This window comes from Pteropus alecto, unplaced genomic scaffold, assembly GCF_000325575.1.
Source record: "Pteropus alecto unplaced genomic scaffold, ASM32557v1 scaffold68, whole genome shotgun sequence".
Classification (NCBI taxonomy): Eukaryota; Metazoa; Chordata; class Mammalia; order Chiroptera; family Pteropodidae; genus Pteropus; species Pteropus alecto.
In genome coordinates this window covers 6,089,877-6,112,169 of record NW_006441386.1, presented here as the reverse complement: position 1 = coordinate 6,112,169, position 22,293 = coordinate 6,089,877, and the positions used below count along the sequence as shown (strand labels likewise).

The 22,293-nt window shown below is 51.1% G+C and overlaps 1 protein-coding gene across 3 annotated transcripts in view; it reads left to right on the top strand.

Moving 5' to 3' along the window:
• CLIP2 (CAP-Gly domain containing linker protein 2) overlaps nucleotides 1-22,293 on the top strand; it is a 79,148-nt gene that overhangs the window by 7,218 nt on the left and 49,637 nt on the right. For all 3 annotated transcript variants that reach the window (XR_003048380.1, XM_006918538.3, XM_025051516.1), the window contains exon 2: nucleotides 12,167-12,357. Coding sequence is in view for 2 of the 3 variants with exons in the window: in XM_006918538.3 (XP_006918600.1) it covers nucleotides 12,234-12,357 (124 nt within the window). In the remaining variant the exon portion in view is untranslated. The remainder of the gene's footprint in view (nucleotides 1-12,166; nucleotides 12,358-22,293) is intronic.

Genomic DNA, 22,293 nt, shown 5'->3' with positions numbered 1-22,293 from the left:
GTACTAAGAGCCCAGCAGTGAACAAGATATGCAAAGAACCAGCCCTCTTAAGCTGCTCTCAATGAGAGCTGAGGGAGTTTGTCAGCAGCCTAGAGGAAGGGCATTCTCAGCAGAGGGAACAGCACATGCAAAGGCCTGGAAATGTGACAGTGTGTATGGGCGTGTGTGGGTGTCTGGCATTCTGCCAGAATTTGGTGGCTGGGGACAGTAGGGAACAGGGTTTGCCTTTCGGGAACAATGAAAGAAACAACTGACTTTGAGGGCTTGTTAGTGACCTCACCCCTGGGACCACCAAATTTTGTCCCTCTTCCACTGTTCCCTCCTCTGCCCTCCAGCAGCCTTAGGCTGGTGAAAGGCACTATCTATGCCTTTCAGAGGTATAGATAGTGCCCCTGGCAGCCTGGCTGTTCGTCCCTTCTCCAAGCTGCCACACCTTGGCCCTTCCTTGTGGGCCCTGGTTTGTATCCCCACCCCTCTGGCTGGGCCTCTCATGTCACAGAGAGACCAGGTCTGGATCTCAGTGGGCTCAGCCTCCTCCCTGCCTTCTTCAGGGGAAGACTCTGGAGTGAGAGGAGGCCAGGGTGCTGGCTCATTGACCTTCTTTAGGGAAGAAGGTTGGTGTCTAGGAAGGTTGTTTAGTGAGCACTGCACCACTCTGTGTTAGACCCTGGGTGCCTTAATTCCATGGAACTTGAGGCTTCCTGCAGGGAGCTCAGAGAACTGTGGGGAGACAGACGCTCCAATAGGTGCCCATGGTTGGGTGCCACCGGCTGGGGCAGTCTAACGGGTGGGAAGGCGCCAGAGTGTAGGGACCACCCCTGCTTCCTCCACTGCTGCCCAGGTAATTTTACACTTTTTATTGAAGTACAACACCCATACAGAAAAGTACTCATGTCATAAGAGTAATGCTTGTTGATTTTCTCAAAGTGAAATGCCTGTGCAACAGCATCCAAACCCAGAACCAGAAGCTGCCAGCTCTCTAGAAGCCCCTCTTGTTTTTACTTTCAGTCACTATCCCTGACCCAAGGGTGACCCCTTCCCTGATTCTAACACCATCAGTAAATAAATGTTGCCTGATCTTGAACTTAATTTTAAATGGAAGCATACATTTATACTTCATTCACTCTTTTATATCTGGCTTCTTTCACTTAAGATTCTAATCACAAGGCTCACACACATTGTTACTCATAGCTGTAGTGCATTTATTCTCATTGCTACATTTTATTTCATTGTGTGAATTTATTTACACACATGACTAAATGACAACTTATTTAGTCATTCTACTGGTGATAGTAGAGTCTTTCAGTTTGCGAGTATTAGGAAGAGAACATGTCTCCGCCCCCTTTTAATTCCCCCCGCCCCCCCTCACCCTCACCCTTTAATTCCCTCCCCTCTACTTCCACCCCTGACCTATGGATGTTGCCATCTTCCCTTAAGAACTGGATCTCTGAAGGCGAGGTGTCTCCTCCCACGCATTCACTGCGTGCACCTGAGGTCTGGTGCACTCAGGGCCAGGCACCCCCCCGCATACTCAGGGGGCCTGGCGCACCCAGGGCCTGGCACACCTGGGGTATGGTCTGTGGCTCCACCTGGGGCGCGAACCCAGGACCTTCTGTGTGTAAAGCAGATGTGCTAACCAGTACACTATGGAGCCACCCTGAGACTGCGAACCCAGGACCTTCTGTGTGTAAAGCAAATGTTCTAATAACCAGTACACTATGGAGCCACCCTGAGAACATGTCTTTTGGTGCAAGTATCTACACATTTCTTTGAGGATGTACCTAGGCATGAAATTGCTGGATTTGGGGGTTGGGTTTATCTAGCTTTAGTATGTAATGCCAAGCTGCTTTCCAAATTGCTTGCACGAATTTATACTCCTCCTAGCTGTGCATGAGCATTCTGGGTAATCCACATCCTCACCAACACATGGTATGGTCAGTCTGTTTCGTTTATACATTTTGGTGGCTGTATGGTGTTAAAATGGTGACTAATAAAGGTGAACATCCTTTCATATGTTTACTGAATACCCTCTTTTTATAAAGTGCTTTGTTCAAGTCCTTTGCTGAGTTTTCTAATTTGACTTGTCAAAGTTCTTTTTACGTTCTGAATATGGGGCCTTTGTGGAATATAGGAATTGTCAGTGTCTTCTTCCTCTTTGTGGCTTGCCCACCCCCCTCACTCTCAGTGGGATCGTTTGATGCATAGAAGCTCTTAAATCTTAATCTTGTCCAATTTATCCATCTTTTCCCTTATTTTCAGAACTTCCCGTGTTCTGTTTGTGAAATCTTTGCCTACTCCAATGTTATGTAGATCTTCTACATCTTCTTCTAAAGACTGTATTGTTTTACCTTTCACATTTAGACATGCTGTCCATCAGGAATTGATTTTTGTGTATGATGTGAAATGTATTAGTTTCCTATTGCTGCTACAACAAATGACCACAAACTTAGTGGTTTAAAACAACACAAATATATCATCTTACAGTTCTGGAGGTCAGAAGTCTGAAATGGGTCTCACTAGGCTAAAATCGGGATGTCAGCAGAGCCATGTTCCTTATAGAGCCCCTAGGGAAGATTCTGTTTCTTCGCCTTTTCCAACTTCTAGAGACTGCCCGCATCCTTTGGCTGGTAGCCCCTGCCTCTGTCTCCAAAGCCACCAAAATTGGACTGAGTCCTTTGCACACTGCCATCTCTCTGATTCTTTCACTCCTGCCTCCCTCTTCCACTTATAAGGACCCTTGTGGTTAATACTGGGCCTGCCTGGATAATCCTGGATCATCTTCCATCTCAAAGTCAGCTCATTAGCAACCTCAATTCCATCTGTAACCTTAATTCTTCGCCATATAAACTAATGGGTTCACAAGTTTTGGGGGAGCGTTATTTTGCCAACCACAAGAGGGATCATGATTTTTTCCCCACATGGCTATCCAGTTGACCCAGCACCACTTATTATAAAGACTGTCCTTTGCTCAGGGGTAATTTTTAGTTGCTTGTGCAAATTCTGACCATAGGGAGGAGGCCTGACAGGCTGGGTTAGGGAGGAGAACCCAGGAGATGGGGTGGCTTTCCTGCAGCTACCTGGTCTAGATGTGTTGGGTAGAGCTGCCACAGAAAGCGGAAGCGGAGGAGGCAATAGTGAAAGAACAATTGGGTCAGCATCGTGGTGGGGGAGGCAGGACACGGGGGCTTATTCCTTCCTGTCTGTCCTGATTGCTGGGTGAGGTAACCTCAGCAGGCTCCTCTTCTCCCTGAGCCTCTGACTCTGTCTGGTCTAGAGGATCCTCTTACCCAGCACAGACTTTGTTCATTTCAGCTGTTGAACCTCAGTGTCCTGTTCTCTTGCTCTGTCACCTTGTGTTGACCACTTCTCTGCCCTGGGCCTCAGTTTCCCATTTTTTGAAATGAGAATAAACATGGGTCAGAGGGAAACTTGAGCCATGCTGTTCCCCTGGTGGGGGACCCCATCTGGCAGAGCCAGTTAGATATATGCCCAGCATCCTGGAGCAGTGGCAGGAGGGTCTAGCTATCCACTTGGCAGGGTTGTGGGTGGCCATACAGCCTGGAGCAGGATCTTGGACCATGATTGTGCCCTGGTTCTGAGCATGCCAACTGTGTGTGTGTGTGTGTGTGTGTGTGTGTGTGTATGCACGTACGTGTGCGTGCCTGCAGTGTGTGTGTGTGTGTGTGTGTGTGTATGCATGTACGTGTGCATGCCTGCGGGTAAGGCAGGGAGGTATATTGATGTTCTTCCCTTCCCTAGATCTGACACAACCTCTTTCCCCTTTATTCTTTGCTAGAAGACAGGATCCTTCTAAAGCTGAGGGAGGATGGATGGCCAAGCCCTGTGTGTCCAGCTCAGGCAAGACTGACTGGCTGGCCATTCCCAGGGCTCTGCAGTCACTCTGGCTGTTGGCAGGACAGGGAAGATGCTGACTTTACAAAACAGGACTGCAGCCCCAAGCTTAGAAGCTGTGAGGATGATGAGTGTATGAGACTGGAACTCAGGCTTGTCTTTCAAGTGCAGGTGCCAGAGAAGGTGGGAGTTGACTTGGGGCTTTTGCGTTGGACTGTCTTTCCCTGCTTAACACCGTGAGTGCCTCTGTATTCCTGTTCACGCTGCTGTCACAGCGTGCCCTGCCCTGCCCTGCCCCACCATCTTCCCAGCTTCCTTTTCCCTCCCCCTCCTCAAAGCCATATTGGCTGGTGGAGCTTGGATTCCAGCCCCAGCTCTGCTCTGAGACTTGAGTGGGTCCCTTGTCCACACTGATTTTGGATGACTGCCAGGCCCCTTGGTACTTCCAAGGCAACTCGAGATCTGAAGCAGGGCCCGTCACCACCACATTCTTCTTGGGCTCCCCATCCCCTATCACTGGCTGGCAGCTGTGCTGAGTGTTGGGCTTGCACAGCCAGAGCTGGCTCCAGCTTCCTGTGGGGCTTCACTGACCCAGTGAGAGCAGAGAGTGGGTGTTGAGACAAGGCACCGGCAGACAGGCGTCATCTCCCCAGTTCTTCTAGGCTGGACGGGTAGCTGGCTTGAGGCTCAGAGCTTTGGCTTCCACCTCAAGCTGGCAAGACTCAAGGGCGGGAGCCCATCCCTGCCCTCCCCTACTCTCCGCTTGTGCGTGAGTATTCCAGCTTTGCTACTGGGTGCGGTTCCCTGAACCTTGGTCAAATGCAGACAGAATGAACCTCCCTTCCACGCTGGATGGGATAGGCAGTGGGAGCCCACTGGGAGCAGGCTTGTGGGGACTGTGGTCACACCTGTCATTGGGATCCCTGCTGGATCTGGAGGTTGAGGTAGCACTGGGTTTCTGGTGCAGTTGTGAGCATTAGGGTGCCCAGGGGGACAGGACTAGGCGAGCCCATGCCATGCCCACGTAAGAGCTCGCTGTCAGTTCAGGGAGCCTTGGCCTGGTGGTCAGCACCTGTGGGGGTCCACTCTGTTTGGGGACTGTTTCCTCCCCCTTCCCCTCGTGTCTATCTTTACTTTTTTTGTTTGTTTGTTTGTTTAAAGAGTGATTATGAAATATTTTAAGCATTCAAATAAAGGAATAGAGAGGATATAATGAACACTCATGTACATCCTGCAGGACTTAAGGAACAAATCGTATAAATAGAAATGAAGCCCCAGTTACCCTGCTCCAGCCCTGTTTCCCACCCCCCAAACCACATTTCCCAGCTGTTGCATGGAAGGCTGCGATAAGCACCCTGTGGGTGCCTCCCAGGATGCACAGCTAAGGATCCGTGGTTCCAGCTGAGTCTCCTGGCCCTGGAGTGCTCCCCCAGGCTGTGTCCGCAATGGCCCACCAGCCCTTGCTCCCTGGTCTTTCCAGCACTTGGCGTCACTTGGCTTTCTGTCTTTTTGCCTGATTAGGTGGGGAATGGGAGCTCCTTGTGACTGGGCTTGCGTTTCCTTCATCTCCGGGGGGCCCAGCGGCCCTCCAGTCCTCCATCCTTTCCACGAAAGCTGTCCAATATTGCGGTGTCCTTGAGTCTGTACCCTGTGGTGCCTTTTCCCTCTTTAGCCACTCACATTACATACGGGTGCTCCAGGCCCATGCCTTAGCCGTCCCCAGGAACTCTCCCAAGGGCACAACCTATCACTCTGCCTCCCGTTTCTCCCCCTCCCTAGAGTTCCTCAGTCACGTCACACCTAGCATGTCCCAAAATGAGCTCCCCCTTCCACTCCTTACCTTCTCCTAGGTCTCTTCCAGCAAGTCCCTCCCAGTATGAGAGATTCTACCACCCGCTGGAGCCCCGGGCGCCCCCATATCCTATTTTCCACCAAATTCCGCTCAGCATCTTTCCCCTGCCTCTGTTGCAGTTCAGGCCTCGCTGTCGTATCCCTTGTCTATCACAGCAGCTTCCTTGCCCCCTATTCCCTCCATGGTCCTCATCAGCTCCCAAGAGCCGTTTTGCTAATGTGCACATCTGATTTGTCACATCCCTTGCTTGACGTCCCCCACGGATCCTTATCCTCTCAGCTTGATGTCCGGGCATCACTGGAAGACCACCTCCCCTATCCCTGTCCCATCCAGTCTCTGAGCCTTACTTGCCCCTATCCCCCACAAACATACATTTTAGCCACTAAATCCTCAGCTATTTGGTTGACCTGGCAGCGTGTGGTTTGTGCCTCACAGTCCCCTCACTCCCTGCCTTGTCTCCAAAACCCCGCCCCACTCCCTGATACAGAGCCCACTCCCTCATCCCTACCCCCACCCCCATAGTGCGTTGTGGGCTGAGCCTCAGGGTTTCAGGGAGTGGACAGAGGCAGTACTATAAGTTCATCTCAGCACCACACATACCTTCATTTGGGTCTCAGGCTCAGGAGAGGAGTGGGGAGCACAGGTATCCCAACTGCCAGGACCCCTGGGTGGAGAGGAGGAGGAGCGGCCCTGGGAGAGCAGGATGAGTTTCTTTGAGGTCTGGGCTGTGCAGCCTCAGCCAGCAGCAGGGTCCTGCCACAGCACTGCCCCCAGCACGAGGCCCGGGGTAAGGATGGCCTAGTCCCCCAGCGGAGTCTGGCCTGGGAGCCCCCTTCCCAGTGCTGCCTCCCTCTCCCTCCGGGCAGGCTGGCACTAGGCGATGGGCTTTCCGCTGCCCTATTTGGCACCAGCTGCCCTTCCGTCGGGGCTGTACCCTGGACTGCCGTTTGGCAGAAAGTTCTCGGTCCTCATCTCCACTGAAACTGCAGTGCATCACCCCCGGGCAGCTGAAATGGAGACCCTGAAATGCAGCCCAGGTTTGTCTTCAGTACATGGCAATTGAGAGAAGCACAAAGGGGGCCTGTTAATCTGAATGCCACACACCCTCTCCTGCCTCTCCCACGCCAGCCTCGTCTGGGCCCGAGTCCCTGGGGGAGGTGGTGTGGGCACCCCAGGCCTTTGGAGATCATAATAGACACTGCACAGTAGCAACAGTTGCCCTACCCAACAGCTCCTGTGTGCCAGGCATGGAGGGATGCTCGTAGACTGCGTCCTCTGAGTCACTTCTTGGCGCCCCCCACGAGGCAGCAATACTTTTACCCCATTTTACAAGTGATGAAACTGAGGCACTGGGCCAAGCTCCCACAGCCATTCATTGTGGGTCTGGGCTTTGGACCGCCATGAGGCTGAAATCTACTCCCTCCCCTGCCTCCCAGTCCTCCCCCATCAGCTGCAGTGTTTTCAGAGGCCAATTTATCACTATGTGAGAGCTTTTTCCAAGAAACCCCTTCTCTTCCTCTACTCCATGAGCAGGGCTGAGTCACAAAAGCCAGTTGGCCTGAGTCCTCCTCCCCCTCTTTCTGTTCACCATTCTTCTCTCTTCCTCATGCTCCCTCAGCTCTGGAGGCCTGAAGGGAGGTTGGGAGGAGTGGGGGAGTGGGCTCTTGCCTCTTCTCCCCTCGTCCTCCCCGCACCCTCAGCAGCGGTGGCAGGGACTGAGTCCGTGCTGCCTCTGTTCTCTTCTCCCAGCAGCTCCGCTGTTGTCCTTTGTGTGCAGGGCACGTGGACGCTTTCCCCAGAGGCCAGGGGTCTCACAAATGTTTTTCCAGGCCTGGGCCAGGCAGTGCAAGGAGGCAGTGGAGGGCCAGACCGGAGGCTGGTCCCAGCTACTGAGCTGTGTGTGAACATTTTGAGCTTCAGAGGCTCTACCTGAATGATGGTCAGTGCCTCATCAGGACTTGCAAGGACTAATGAGGCCATATTCCGACAAGGCCTGGCACATAATAGGTTCTTCCTACTCGAGGCTGCTGGGATCATTTGGGGTCAGGGAGGGCAGGAGGGCAACTGTAGGAGCCTCTGGAAGCCTCTCCTGGAAGCCTCTCAAGGTTTGTGGCCTTGAAGGACTTTGGAGTAAGAGTCTCAATCACCTCCACAGAGCCCAGCACTCAGGACTGAGTGGCTTGTGGTGATCAATCCAGTACTGATCGGAAAGTACTGATAGAAAGTACACTGCAGGTGTACTTTCTATGGAGTTTCCAGACCACTGGCTCTGTGCCAGGCACCATGCTGGGGCTGGGTTCTCAGGAAGGAGAGACTAGGGGGTTGCCTGTGATTGCTCAGGAGGCAAGATGAAGATAAACGAGAACAGTATCCTTTCTCTTGGCCTAGGGTGTTATCCTGTGTTCTCTGTGGGCCAAAATCCTGGGATACCTGCTGGAAGAGGCACTGAGCTAGGTGTTTCATAGGTGATTTGGATGTGAAGCAGGTGGGAGAAAAGGTATAGGCACAGTCTAGGAGGTGGGAAAGTGGCAGGCAAGTGGTGAGGAAATGCAGGGTCATCAGCAGTAAGGCTGGTTGGGGAGCCTCCAATGCAAGAACACTGCACTGTTATAACCCTAGTTCCTGTCTCCAAGGCACGCTGGCTAGTGGGGAGGTCAGACCAGCTACATGAAAAGCCGTAGCATCAGACAGCCAGCTGGACTGATCACGACAAGCCACTCAGTCCTGAGTGCTGGGCTCTGTGGAGGTGATTGAGACTCTTACCCCATGGCCAGTGTCATTCATTCATTTAACAGTTATCCTGTAGGAACCAGGCTCTCTTGTCAGGACCCAAGTCTTTGTCCTGAGAAAAAGCAAGGTTGAAGTAGGGAGGACTGGGTAAGAGTTTTAATCTTAGAAGGGGACATTGCAGCAGATGAGCAACACACCTGGATATTTGAAGGAAAAGTATTCCAAGCAGAGGGAACAGCATGTGCAAAGGCCCTGAGGCTGGAGCATGCTTAGTGTGATCCAGGAGTGGCCAGAGGCCAGTGTGACTGGAGTAGAGATGGTGAGGGTGGGTCATAGTGGTGAAGGTGAGGTGAGCCTTGAAGGCCATCACACTAACTTCTATGGGGAGCCTTCAAGAATTTTTAAAAATTTTTTTAAAATTGAAGTTTAATTTGCACAACATAAAATTCCCATTTTAAGTATACGGTATAAGTATACTAAAAGATAACTTTTAGTATAAACATACAGCTGTGTAGCCCTTACCACAATCCAGATTTAGAACATCTCTACTTCCCAGGAATGTAGAGGTTCTCTCATGCCTTTTTTCAGTCATTCTTTGGTCCTACCCCCAGGTAACCACAGATCTGCTTTCTGTCTATAGTTTTGAAGTTTTATGTAATTAGAATCATACAATATGTAGTATTTTGTGTCTAGAGTCTTTCACTTAGCATAATGTTTTCTGAGGTTTGTCTATATTGTTGCAATTATCAGTAGTTCCTTGTCATTGCTGAGTGGTGTACTATTGTATAGATGTCCTGTTTGTACATTCACCATTTGATGGACATTTGAGTTGTTACTGTTTTATGGCTATTGTGAATATCATTGCTACAAACTTTTTTTTTTCAAATCTTTGTTTAGATATACGTTTTTATTTCTCTCGGGTGGTTGGGTCCATTTATTTAGGTATGTATTTAATTTTTTAAGAAAATGCCAAACTTTTCCAAAGTGGCTGTACCATTTTTCATTTCCACCAACAACTTGGATGTTCCAGTTGCTCCACCTCCTCAGCAGTACTTGATATTGTCAGTTTTTCTGTTTTTAGCCATTCCAGTTGGTGTGAAGTGATATCTCTTTGAGGTTTCGATCCTCATTGTCTGGTGACTAGTCATGTTGGTCATCTTCTCTTGTGCTTGTTGCTATTTACATATCTTCATTGGTTGTGAAATGGTATTCAAATATTTTGTTCATTTCTTGTTAGATTGCCTTCTTAGTGAGTTGTAAGAGTTCTTTATGTGTTCTGAATACAAGTCCTTTATTAGATATATGATTTGTAGCTTTTTCTCTGGAAGGGTCTTGGGCAGAGCAGGGGCAATGGGCACAGAGCACAGAGAGGGGGTCCTTGTACCTCGCTTCTGACCCAGCAATTTTTTCTTTCTCTGCTTCAGGCATGTGTGGCTCTGGCTCTGCATCAAGACTTCCTAGGTCAGAGGGTCTCCTGGCTAAGCCACAGGAGCAGGAAGCCCATTTGGCCACCCACAGAGTGGCCACTCATTCTGTCACCAGAGACCACTCTCACATGCCGTTGCTGGTTCAGTGAGTCCCTCTCAGGCTTGGGGATGCTGACACAGCCTAACCAGGCTCAGAGAGAGAGATGTCCACAAACCACGGGGCAGTTCCCCAGTGAATGAGCTTCCTGGAGGGCCAGGTCCTGGGGAGCAAGGAAGTAGCCTCATACCTTAGCCTGACCAGGTGACTCTGGGCTCCTGAATTCCTAGGGTATCAGAACTGTCAATCAGGGGATTGTAGTGTTGGATTTGGCAGGCTCCAGAGGCCAGGTCAGGGTTGAAAGGCATGCCTCATTCTGTCGGCTCACCTGGGCTTGTAGGTATCATCACTGTGTGCCTTGGGGAAGCTTATTTTTCTCTAATCTTATGGCCGGCAGCTCCACATGAGAAGCTGATCCTTTCAGCTGTACCAGGACAGGACAGGACAGGTAATGGCTGGCTCATCTTACTGGCCCGAGGCCATTCTGGGGACACTTTGCATATTCCTACTGTGAGCATTTTGGGTTAGCTTCTGTATTAGTCAGAACTTCTCTATTAGTGAAAACTTTTTTGGTTGCAAGCAACGGTGTCCCTCAAATAGATTTTGACAAAAAGAGAAGACAGTGCACATGTGCGTGAAGATTCGTCGCATGATGCAAGTGAGGGGCTCCAGTTACCAGCTTCAGATTCATCTGAATCCTGGTCTTCCAAATCCAACGATTCAGCTCTACTGTCTCTGTGTTGGCATCGCTCCTGGCAGGTTCTCCCATGCGGTAACTGGGATGCCTCTGCAGCTCCTGGCATCCAACCCACAGCCAGGCAGCCCCAGAGCAAGGAGAGCACCTCTTCTTAAAGTTTCCGGCCAGAGTCCAAGCCCTGATGCTCTTTGGGTCACCTGATCTTTCCTCAGTTAGCTATGGGAGCTCTGACCAAGCCTGGATCATGTGTCTATTCAAGGTGTACATGCAGGTTCAGCCACATAGGTCACGTGGATCAAGAGTGGAGAAATGAGTTCTTTAAAATGGAGCAATGCTCTGTTCCCAAGGGTGGGATAAGGATATGGCTGGATGAGTGCACAGTGTGGCAGCCCTGACTGCATCAGCATTGATCCCCCCCTGTTCTCAAGGTCCTGAGAACTGAAACTTTTGCCCAGCATCTGCCGTTCACCCCCTGGTGCTCTGTATTTCCTCTCCCCACTGGAGCGTGTGCTCCCCAAGGCAGAGGCCTGTGGCTCTGAGGCAGAATGAGGCCTGGCCCACGGTGCGCCCTTCATAGACATTTGGTGCAAGAGTGGGTGGGCGTACACACACAGGACAGTGCGGGAGGAGGCCGGGGAATGGTGGGCCTGTCCTTTCTGCCTCTCCTCCCGTCCCTCTGCAGCCAGCCCCATCTTGTTGGCACCTGGTGCCCTGAACTGATCACTTTGGAGACTTCCCCTCTTTGGAGTCCCCTTTGTCAAACACTCGTGCCCCATACTCTGAAGGCATTACACTCTTCTGTGTTTAGTCATAAAGGCGAGGACCTATAACGGTGAAAGGGCAGGCAGAGGAGGGCAGGTGAGTCCATCCTGGTATAGGCCTGAGGCTGGTATAGGCCTCTCTGTATATGTGTCCCCACACTGGGTGGAGTGGGCAGGTGCTGGGATGGTGAGCCCTAGAGCTGGAGTGTGGCCCATGTGGCAAGATAGAACACTGAGCTGGTTGATGAAATTAGGTGTTACTTTGGCCCACATCAGGAGGGATGTGAGTTATTGGCTGGTCTTAGAGAATCTAGGGGCTGATGGAGAATAACCCACCAAGTTGCCATGTGTGTTAGAATCCATACCAGTCTGTGCTCTGTGGTAAGAGCCACATTCAGCTGTTGGTGGCTGTGCTGACTCTCGTGGTCCTGGTATGGGGCTGCTGGGGTTCATATGGCATTGCTACAGACTCAAGCCAGTTTGCTCCTGAGTTTTGCTTCCTGGACCCAGGAGGTGGGTAGAGAGAGTGTGCCCAACTTCCGAGTCTCACAGACCAGGACACTCGTCCTGAGAGCACCACCACCATGCTGGGCCCACACTTGCTGCCGCTGCTATGCTCTGTGCTTCAGTTTCCCTATATAGAAAAAAGGGGTGATGATCCCTGCTTCACAGGATTGGAATTCCTGGAGTCCCGTTGTGTTGGCTTCAGAAAGATGTTATAAAGTGACCATTCCTCTTCTCTTCTTGCAGGTGAGTGACGATGGCGGAGAGAATGTGACCTGTGCGGGCCCTTATCCACCCACTGAGTGGCACCACCATGCAGAAGCCCAGTGGCCTGAAGCCCCCCAGCCGTGGGGGGAAACACTCAAGCCCCATGGGCAGGACGTCTACTGGGTCAACCTCAGCCTCTGCCACGGTGGCAGCAACCGGCTCCAAGGAAGGTGCGCAGGGCCAAGGGTGGAAGGGCGAGGGGCCAGGTAGGGCAGTGGACTTCCTGGAAAAGCCACTCTGTGGCCAGCCTGGAGGCCATCAATACAGAAGTTCTTTCTGTCTGACTGTGATCCCTTTAAAAATTAACTGGCTGAGGGACTGACGCATGCTTTACTTAAGCTATTCTTTTTCATGCTGTCCCAACCCAGAAGGCGGGCACCACTGTTGGCTCCACTTAGAGATGAAGAAATGGAGTTCCAGGGAGACCTGGCACCTTGCGCAAGGTCACTCAGCCCTTAAAACACAGCCAGGATTCAAACTCCAGCCTCCACCAGCCTCCCCGCTCCCGTTCATTCCCCTTCCAGGGTCTGAGGTTATCCTTGTGGAGCCAGCCCCATCTTCCCACCAGTCTTCCTGTCTGCCACCCAGAACCATGCCATTCAGCCATTTAACCTTTCTTTATCTGACTTCTAGTCTTTCTGCTGGCGGGCAGAGGGCGCCCTGGCTGAAGGCACCAGCTCTGAGGGCAAATGGTAGAGAAAGCTGTTAGTTACTTGCTTTTTTTGATGATAAAAGCAAAATAGCCCACTGTGGGATATTTGGAAAGTTTGCTGCAGGAGTAAAATTGCCTATAATTCCACCCCCTGGAGGCAACTATTATTTTGGTTTACGTCCTTCTACTTCTTTTCTTACCTGTTTGTAATTGTGCTGCATAAACAACTTGAAAATCTGCTTTTTTTCCTTTTAATATAATTGGGTGAATTTTTATGTAATTAAAACTTCACATGTTCTTTATTCTAATGGCTGTAAAGTCTTGTTTATTCAACAAATATAAGTCAAGGGCTTGCTTTCTTGGCACAGTCCTAACTCCTAACCACTAGAGCTCTCATTCTGAGCAAATCAGGATGTGGTCCCAGCCCTCAGGGGGCTGCCAGTCTGGTGGGGGTGGCCGAGTGTCATGAGATCCTACAACAGGGGCCTGACTAGGTCTGGGAGGTCAGCAAAGCCTTCCCTGAGGAGGGGACATGTGAGCTGGGGTCTAGAGGGTGACAGTTCACTAGATGAAGAGGAGAGGGTATTCTAGGAAGAGGAAACAGGACGTGCAAAGGCTCAGTGGCAGAAATCAAAGTGAGTACAAGGGAGGGAAAGAAAGCGAGTGAGGCTGGAACATGACCAGTGGGAAGCGTGCTGGTGAGATGGAGGTGGACCTGGCGGGGGCAGCTTGGGGCTGTGCGAGGAGTGAATGTCCATCCTGATAGCAGTGGGAAGCCACTGGAGGATTGTAAATCAAAAGGAAAGTGAGAGAGGCAATTAGAACAATTTTCTTAACCCATTCTCTGCAGTTGAAAATTGTGATTGTTTTTTATTTTTCACTGTGATAAATGATGCTGTGATGAACATCTTTGGGCACAAATCCTTGATTTGATTATTCTGTAGCCGTCAAGGTAAGACACTATCTATCTATCTATCTGATTGGCACAGAAGTTTGGAGAAACAAAAACCAGCCAGAGGCCAGACTGGGAAATCTGGGCCCTGAGTGGGGTAAAGGAAAGTTTAAGCCAAAGGCATAGGCAATCGGTAGACCCAGGTCCTTGGCAGAGCCAAACAACCAGCATGAAAGGATGAGGAAGCCGTGCGGTGTGGCCCATGGGCAGATCGACCCAGGCAGATCTGCCCGTACAGCTTCGTCTGCAGGTCCCTACTTCCCCTCTGAGGTGAAAAATCCTCCTTTACTCATCGGAGGCACTCCTGAGCAATGCAAAGAAGCCAGGTGAGAGAAAACAAGGGAGGAGAATGTTCCAGGTGGAGAGAACAAATGATGCAAAGGCCCTGAGGCAGGAATTAATTTGGTTTGAGAAAAAGGAAGAAAAGTCTGGGTAGAGAGGAGTGTGAATGAGGTTAAGGAAGGTGGCAGAGGCAGATTATGAAGAGTAGGGGATTTGGGTTTAAGTGTAGTGGGAGCCGTTGAAGGGTTTTAGCAGAGGAATAACTGGATGTTCGTATTCCTCAGACCACCATGTGGAAAACAGGCTGTCGGGGTTAAGATCTGGGATGAGGAGACCAATGACATATAGTCACCCAGGCGAGAATATCTGCACTCACTGCCAGAGTAGGCTGAACTTGGTCCAGTGGTGGCTGGGGGGCAGGGGGCGGGTGTGTGTGTGTGTGTGTGTGTGTGTGTGTGTGTGTGTGGCAGTTGTATAACCCACTCCCTGGGAAGGGCACCAGCCAGGCCTGACCATGACCCTCTTTTCTGCTGGAGAGAGCCCCATAGCACCTTCTGAGTTCTTTCCTCATTGCTCCCTCCCTGATCAAAAGGGGCCTGAATCTGACTCTGATCCAGCTCTAATGTGCTCTGCCACTGGAAATGTTACTTAACCTCTCTGAGCTACTAATGGGATAATAACATCTCTCTGATGGGCTCAAGTCAGTTAAGGAGTGCGAAGTGCCTGCAGGTACAAAACTCATTAAAGAGTAATTTCTTTTCTTTCCACCCATCCATAATCTCATTACAGAAAAACTTGAAAGTTACCAAAGAAGAAATACCCATTACCTCTTTGCTGAATGTAATCACAGCCACCACTGTGATACGGTTCCTTCCAATCTTTTTTCCTGCTGCACATTTTGGTTTAAGCAGTTAAATCATGGGTTGCACCTAGATTTGCATCTTTTCCACATTTGATTGTATTCTCTGTGAAGTGCCTCTCTGTGCCTGCAGTACCTTTGCATCCTTTTGGACAGCCGCGTAGTAGTCACTCCAGGGAATGGGGATGGAGCACACAGTGAAGCCTGCTGGTTGCTTCCTAGTCACACTGCACATCGATCTGGGAGCCCCTGAGAGTGGAGGCCGGATGGGCTGACTTGGCCTGGGCCCCGCTACCCGACAGGGCTGTTCTAGAGAGAGGAGGTACCACTCTATGAATGCCTGATTAATTATAGAGCCATACCCCCTGCCTGACGAGGGCATGAAAGGCTGCAGTTGGGCTTGGTGGTTCCCTCCCAGCTCCTTTGGCACCTGCTGCCTTTGCAGACACCTAGACAGGGGGAAGGAGCAGAGAGCTGGGAGTGGTTGGCTGAGGCAGCAAAACCCTGTGAGAAGGGAAGGGAGATTCCTGCTACTCAGAGCTGCTTTTTTCTCTGCTCCAGGTCTCATAACAAGAGTCTCTGGAGAGGACGGGCAGCACTAGGGCAAGATGGTGGCTCCCTCTCGCCACTCCTGTTGGCTCCCTCCCCCACCCCGTGGAATTGGTCATCTACAGAGGTGCTGGAAGTGCTACCCCCACAATCAGAGGCTGGGACCCTGTGTGGGGAGCACCAGAGCACTGAGGGATGGGTCTGGTAGAGGCTGGAGCCCGGTCGGGGGTGGGGGACAGTAATAAGCTGGAGTTTGCTCTGGGAATCAGGGCAGTGGCTGCATCCCAAAGCATGAGCTCAGCTTTCTGGCGGAGGGTCTAGCCAAAGGCTGGGCTTGGACTGATGCCTCTGCCCTCTACCCCATGGAGATGAGAGGGCCTATGTCAGTCTCCAGAGCTGTGACACACATGGAGCAGCCAGGGCCAAGGGGGCTGTTGGAGGGGGTCTCTCATATCAGGAAGTGGCCTGGAGGTGGTCAGAGCAGGTTCGCAGGAGGATGGTCTGGGACACACCTGTGGGCAAAGGCTTGGGTGGGGCAGCGAGGTCAGGGGCAGCCCAGCCCAACAAGATGGAGCACCCTTAGAGGCTGCTTCAGATCACGTGGTCAGGGAAGGTCTTGCTCAGCAGGTGACATTGGTGCAAAGACCTGAGTGACAGTAGCCAACCCAGCTGAAGTTAGGGGAAGAGCATCCAGCCAGAGGGAATAGTTGCTACAAAGGCCCTGAGGCTTGATGACTGAGGACTGGAGGGCGGCTTGAGTGGGAGTGTGGAGAACGGCCCAGGGCCCCAGATGGAAGTTAGGGAGCTGTGACTGGGGCTGCAGAGTATGGAATCTAGCCTGGGCCCAAGGGAGAAGGGAGTTCAGGCCTCCAGGCTGTTGGCCCAAGACTGCTGCTGGATATGGCCCTCCCTTTGGGTCAGGAATAGCCTGACACCGCCCTGTAGTCGTGATAAAGAAGGGACCGAAGTAGGCTGTGAAGGTGGGCCCTTAGCCCTTCTGTAGGATCTGCTTCTGAACCTCAGGTTGGGGCAAGCCAGTCCAGGCTGGGGGTGTTCCTCTTGGCCCCCAAAAGAAGATCTGGCTGCAATGACCTGGGGAGGACTCGGGGCTGCTGAGTGAAAGGACAGACCATCGCACACGGTTAAGCTCCCTCCACCCTTGCCCTCTGCGGGGGCAGCAGGTCCTTGCAGGATCTCTCCCATCCCTTGCACTGTGGTCCAGCCCCAAAGATGTCCCATCTAGGAGGGATGGCATTCGGCACTTGCTATGTCACAAGCAGGCCCTGCAGCAGGCATCTTATCACATTTCTTTCTCATTAACAACCTGATAAAATAACTGCTCTTCTCTCCATTTTAAAGATGGGAAGACTGAGACTTGGAGCTGTCAGCTGAGTTGCCCAGAGTTACAGGGCCAGAGAGCATCTGGGCTGGAGTCGAGACTCAAGGTGGGCTGGGTCTAAAGCTGGCTGAGGCCACTGGCACCTGCTTCCCACCCTAGAGGTGGCGGTGGCCGGGGCCCCAAGTTCAGTCCCAGCTCCGCGCACTCACCTTACACCTCAGACTGGTGGCAGGATGGGAGGAGTGAGCTCTTCTCGTTAGGTCGATCACGACTGTCTTCCAGTATGCTTTTGGCCTTTCCTCATGCTAGGGACCCAGGACACAGGAGGTCAAGGAGGAGTGTGTGGGATTTCCCCTCAGACAGGGAGCAGTCCACTCAGGATGGGGTCCACAAAGGGCCCACATAGGGCTGGTTTAAGAGCTTTCAGTTCTGGCTTACTGAGCTGGGACCCAGATGCCCCTATACCCCGTGGGTGCTCCAGACATGGGAGCCAGCTCGAAGTGCTCAAGGCAGAGCCCCCAGAGTGTGTGGCAGCTAGCCTCTAGTCTTAGGCACTGACCCCACCCCACGCCACCCCCAGAGGGTTATGTCTTTCACCTTGGTACCCCTCTTCCTGGGAGATAAGAGGCATCATCCCCATTTAAAGTAACTTGTCCCAGATGCAGACCTGGGCAGAACCAGGACCACTTCCAGCCCTTGCTCCTGCAGAATCAGCAGGGCCCCCAGGCAGCACTCACTGCCTTCAAGGTCAACCTCTCCGGCTCTCCCTAACCACATCCTAAACTTTTTAATGGCATCAGGATGGGGAAAGCCAAGATGAGCTTATTTGTGGCTGGGTTGTGAGGCGGGTGGGGGAGGGGGCAGGGCAGCCTCCTAATGCTCCTGACGTTGCTCTATTGATCCAGGGGGGCGGGGGCCCAGCTGCCAGCACTGCCTGCTGTGTGTGGCTGCAGCAGGGCTTCTCCATGGGGAGCTGGCTCTGCTCTTTCCAGGGTAAGCCACCCACATCTCTCCCCACTGGGTCCCTGGCTGATTCTGTTGGGTGGGGGCTTCTGAGTTCCATTTGGCTCAGAAAGGACGCTGAGCAATCCTTGGCACTGGGGCCCACCCTGGAGTAGCTGGAGTAGCGGGTCACTTCTTTAGGGACAGATGGCTAGAGGCAGGATAGCAGGGGGATGCCGAGCCTGTGGTGGCCAGAAGGGGTGAGCCCTGCCTTGGTCAGGGTGGGCTGGGAGGAGTGGACTCAGACCTCCCTGGAGGCCATATCGGTGGGCACCATCAGAAGGACTGACCTTGGGGTAGACTGGGCTGGGCGGCTCATGGTGGGAAAGCCAGTTCTCTTGAGAAATGCCATAGAGACCTCATCTCTTTTGTGACCCTGCCTTGAGCACCTGCTGGGGAGGGAAGGGGGCTTAGAGCAGAAAGCAGCTTCGGGGTTTGTGGACATTAATGTGTGTTGCTTTGGGGCTACCAGGGAGGGGAGTTCAGCGTCATGGTGAGGCTGCATTTCAGCCTTGTCTTGGGGCTCCAAGGATGGAGAGGGAGGTTGGGTGGGCTCCATCTCCTAGGTCTTGTGTTCTGGGTGGGGTGCAGATGTGTAACCTGGCATCCTGGGAGGCAGGCTGTACAAACCAAGGAAGAATGGAGCCTTGTGGGCTGGCTGCCGATGAGAGCTGTTGGAGTTGGTCTGGCAGGCAGGGTTTCCTTAGGTGACACAGAGAGGAAAATGCTGTACTTTAAGCCAGGGTGACCATGTTCTGCCAGGGACAGCCCTGTGGTCTTGGCATGATGCTATATTAATAACACCTCCTTTCTCTCTAAGGAGTCTGGTTTTGGCTGATGAGTCATTTGGTCACCTTATTTATAGCCCCTCTGAGGCAGACACAGTGCTCCTTAGCATATTAAAGTCTCTGAGAAGTCCTGCAGCAAAGCAACCTTAATGTTGCTCAAGCTACTGGTTCTCAAGCTTGTTTGAATTTGGAGATTAATTTTTCTTTCATTATATCTCTTAATTAACACCCTGTGGAACTATGTTCTGTGGAATATTTAGGGAACTGACCAGCTACTTGAGGAACCAGTCCTAGCATACGTACACTCTGTTCCCTCCGGCCTTCAAGGGCAGGGGGCAGACTTCATGGCATATCATCACTGTGGGTTCCTGCAAGGCCCTGTGTGTGTGTGTGTGTGTGTGTGTGTGTGTGTGTGTGTGTTTTAAATGATTTGTTTTTATCCTGTTCCCTATATTCCCATTCCCCCAGCTCCAGGCATTCATACCCGTGTACTGTGTTTCGGGACATTCTTGAACCCTATTTTCTCACCAACCATCACATCACAAATACTTTCCTTTGTAACCTGGAAGAATTATTTTAAAGATTGCTTGATAATCTGAAAGACTTGACCATAATTTATATCACTACTTCCCTCTTTTGGGACACTTAGATTCAAGTTTTGTTTTTTGTTTGTTTCATGAACGAAAAGACAGTCAGTTTTTTCTTTCTAAATTATTTCTTTGGGAAATGGGCCAAAGATTACATTCCCCATTTTATTTTTTCTTCTCTAAAACATTGTACTTTATCGTTACTGTATTTTATTACAAAAGTAACATGAACTCTTTATAAAAGTCAAAGGTTAACGTAAAAAGTGATCTAGATCCCTATCTAGAGATTTCAAATGGATTGGTGGGGGGTGGGAGTGATGGCATGATTGGATTTGCTTTTCAGAGGGCTAGTCTGATGGCCCTGGGGGAGACACAGGAGTAGAAGGATGACTTGAGGCTGGGAGACCCTTCTGGAGGTTGCTTTGCTGAACAAGGTGTGAAATCTCAAGGGCCTGATCTTGGGAGGAGCCTCTGAGCCCCTAGAGGGAGGTGCGGACTTGAGAGTTATTTCTTATGTGGAACTGCTGGATCTTGATGAATAACTGGATTGTAGGTGGGGAGGAGCAATGAGGGTCTGTGGCCTGAGTAAATGAATGTGTGGAAGTCACTCTTGAGATGGGAGGGCAGTGGAAGTGCTTTTGTGGAAGTCACTTTGATTTAGAATGTCAAGTATGAGATTCTGGGGGACATCCAGGAGGAGGCAGCTTTGGGTAGGTCTGGTGCCAGGAAAGGAATCTGGGCTGGAGAGAGCAATTGGGGCCCGACTTCATTCTATATCTTCTTGTGTCATTTATATCTTTTACAAGGAGGATTTATTAATATCTTTAAAAAAGCAGAAGTATGTCAGCATACACATAATAGCTAAAGCTTCAGGAGAAGTTTGGATTATAGCGGGGCATAGTATAGATTGGGGTGCTCTGGGTACTGATCAGAGAAGGACATTTCTCCTGCCTCTCGCCTCCTCTCTGCACACTCTCTTTGGAGAGACAGGTTGGGGACTTGCTGCTTCTCTGCCTCTTCTTCCTGTCTCTCATTTGTGGTATCTGTAGAGAATTTATATGGGTCTTGGATGGGCCATGCCTCCAGAGTGTGGGCTAGGCTGGGACAGGTGCTGTGGTGGCGTCAACCCATGCTGGATCACGAGAACCAAATTTCAGGAATTTCAGGAATTTTGCCAGCCAGATGTTAAACATGGCCGTTATTATTTAAAAATCAGATTGTGTGAACTTAGAATTAAATAAATTCTATTAAAAACATAGTAAATATTCAAAACTTGTGACGTTTAGGAGTACTTGTAGTAATATTTATACCACTAATACTTCTATTATTTTATTACTGGTGAAATGCTGCTCTTTGCTACTAGTAAGATTTTATAGTATCCGTGTTTTTGAGGTTATTTATTCTATGGTGGAAATATTATATAACCTCTTCCAACACCATGTTCAGGGACATCATGCTGGTAGCTTGAAACTGGTCATGGTGGGAGAATTTACACCATGGAAATCGGCAAACACTACAGATCAGGGTTGCTTACTGATCTCTCCCAGAGAGCTGGTTGTTAAGCCTTTATCAGCACACCATTGGCCGGAACACAAGTGGAGGGAGGAGTGGACGGAGACTGCCTCATTGAACGGGGAGGATCACCGGGGCCAGCAGGGGTGGAGGAGGCAGAGTCCCCCAGCCCTGTCACAGGAGCAGGGAGCCTTCAGAGGAGGGGGAACAGCAGGACCAGGCACGATGGGGCCAGAAAGGGCCCTCAGCCTTACAGGGAGGAAGCTGTGGCATCCTCCCATGAGCAGTGTCCGCAGCAGGGAGGGGTCGGGGCCGGAGGGTCAGAGAGGGCCTGGGAAGCAGAGTCTCCTCAGCTAATGGAACCACTTCCTTCTAGATGCTACTGGATGGAAAAATACTCACTTTGAGAAGTGCAGAAGACAAAGTAACACCTAAATACGACCCCACTTCTGTTTTAAGTATGCAGTATATACATACATATAGATGCACAGGATAAAGCCTAGAAAAACATACACCAAGATGTTAACTGTGTTATGTTTGTCTGATGGCAACCTATGTTTTCTAATTTTTCTTCAGTGGACACGAATGATCTGTGTAATAAACATTTAAATAGAGAGAGAAAAGCTTGTTTGCTGGGAAGGAGGGAAGGTGAGGTGGGGGAATCTGCTGTTTTGTAGGCTGGAGATATCGATGCCACATGTGGGCTCTGTTGGAGAGCCAGTGAGGGGAGAAGGGAGAGGGGAGAGGTAGGGAGGTGAGTCCCAGGGGAGACCAAAGGAGGAGGGAGGTTTGCTTCTAGTAGGAGAAGAGGAGTTCTTAACTTTCCTCTAGAAACACGGGGAAAATAGAGAGTGCTCGGAGACGTACAAAGGTGAAAGGGGAACCGGAGAACCAGAAGCCACCTGGATTGAGCCTCTGATTCCTTGACTGAAAAATGGGAACGAGTCTATGCACTAAGCACAGAGCCATCATGGCTCCTGCTTCTGAAGAGTGGGACCCAGCTCTGAGCGGACAGCTCAGCTGACATTGAGGGCCTGCTACCTGGCACATGGCTGGGTGCTAGAGAGGAAGAAAGCCCTCTTGAACTTTGGTATAAGTCTGGGAGGCAGACATACACAGGTGAAGATAGGGGATGTATCTCTGGGAGAATAAAGGAGTGGAGGGTGATGTGGATGGACTGGTTTTTAGAGGAAGCAGTCAGGGAAGTCATCTCTTCGGAGGTGAGGGAGCAAACTGTGTGACCATGTTGGGCAGAGTTTCTGGGAGGTGCTCCCACCCCCATAAGCTGTGAGCCTTCTCTCCGCAACCCCAAGTGCCCATGGATCTTGGTCCCTTCCTCAATCAGGCAGGTGGCCAGCCAACTTGTAGCTGTGGTCCTGTTGTCCTCCCTACCCCCACCTCCTTGCTGGGCCTTTGTTTGGCCATGCCTGTCATCCCTAGAATCTGACACTGGGTGCTCAGTGAATAGGGTCCTTGGTGGCTGAGAATGGCAGGTATGGAAAAGACCCATCTCTGCTTCCAGGAAGGGCAAGACTTGAGTCCTTGTAGAAGTAGAGAAGGATGCCTTCTTATCTGGGCCCCCCA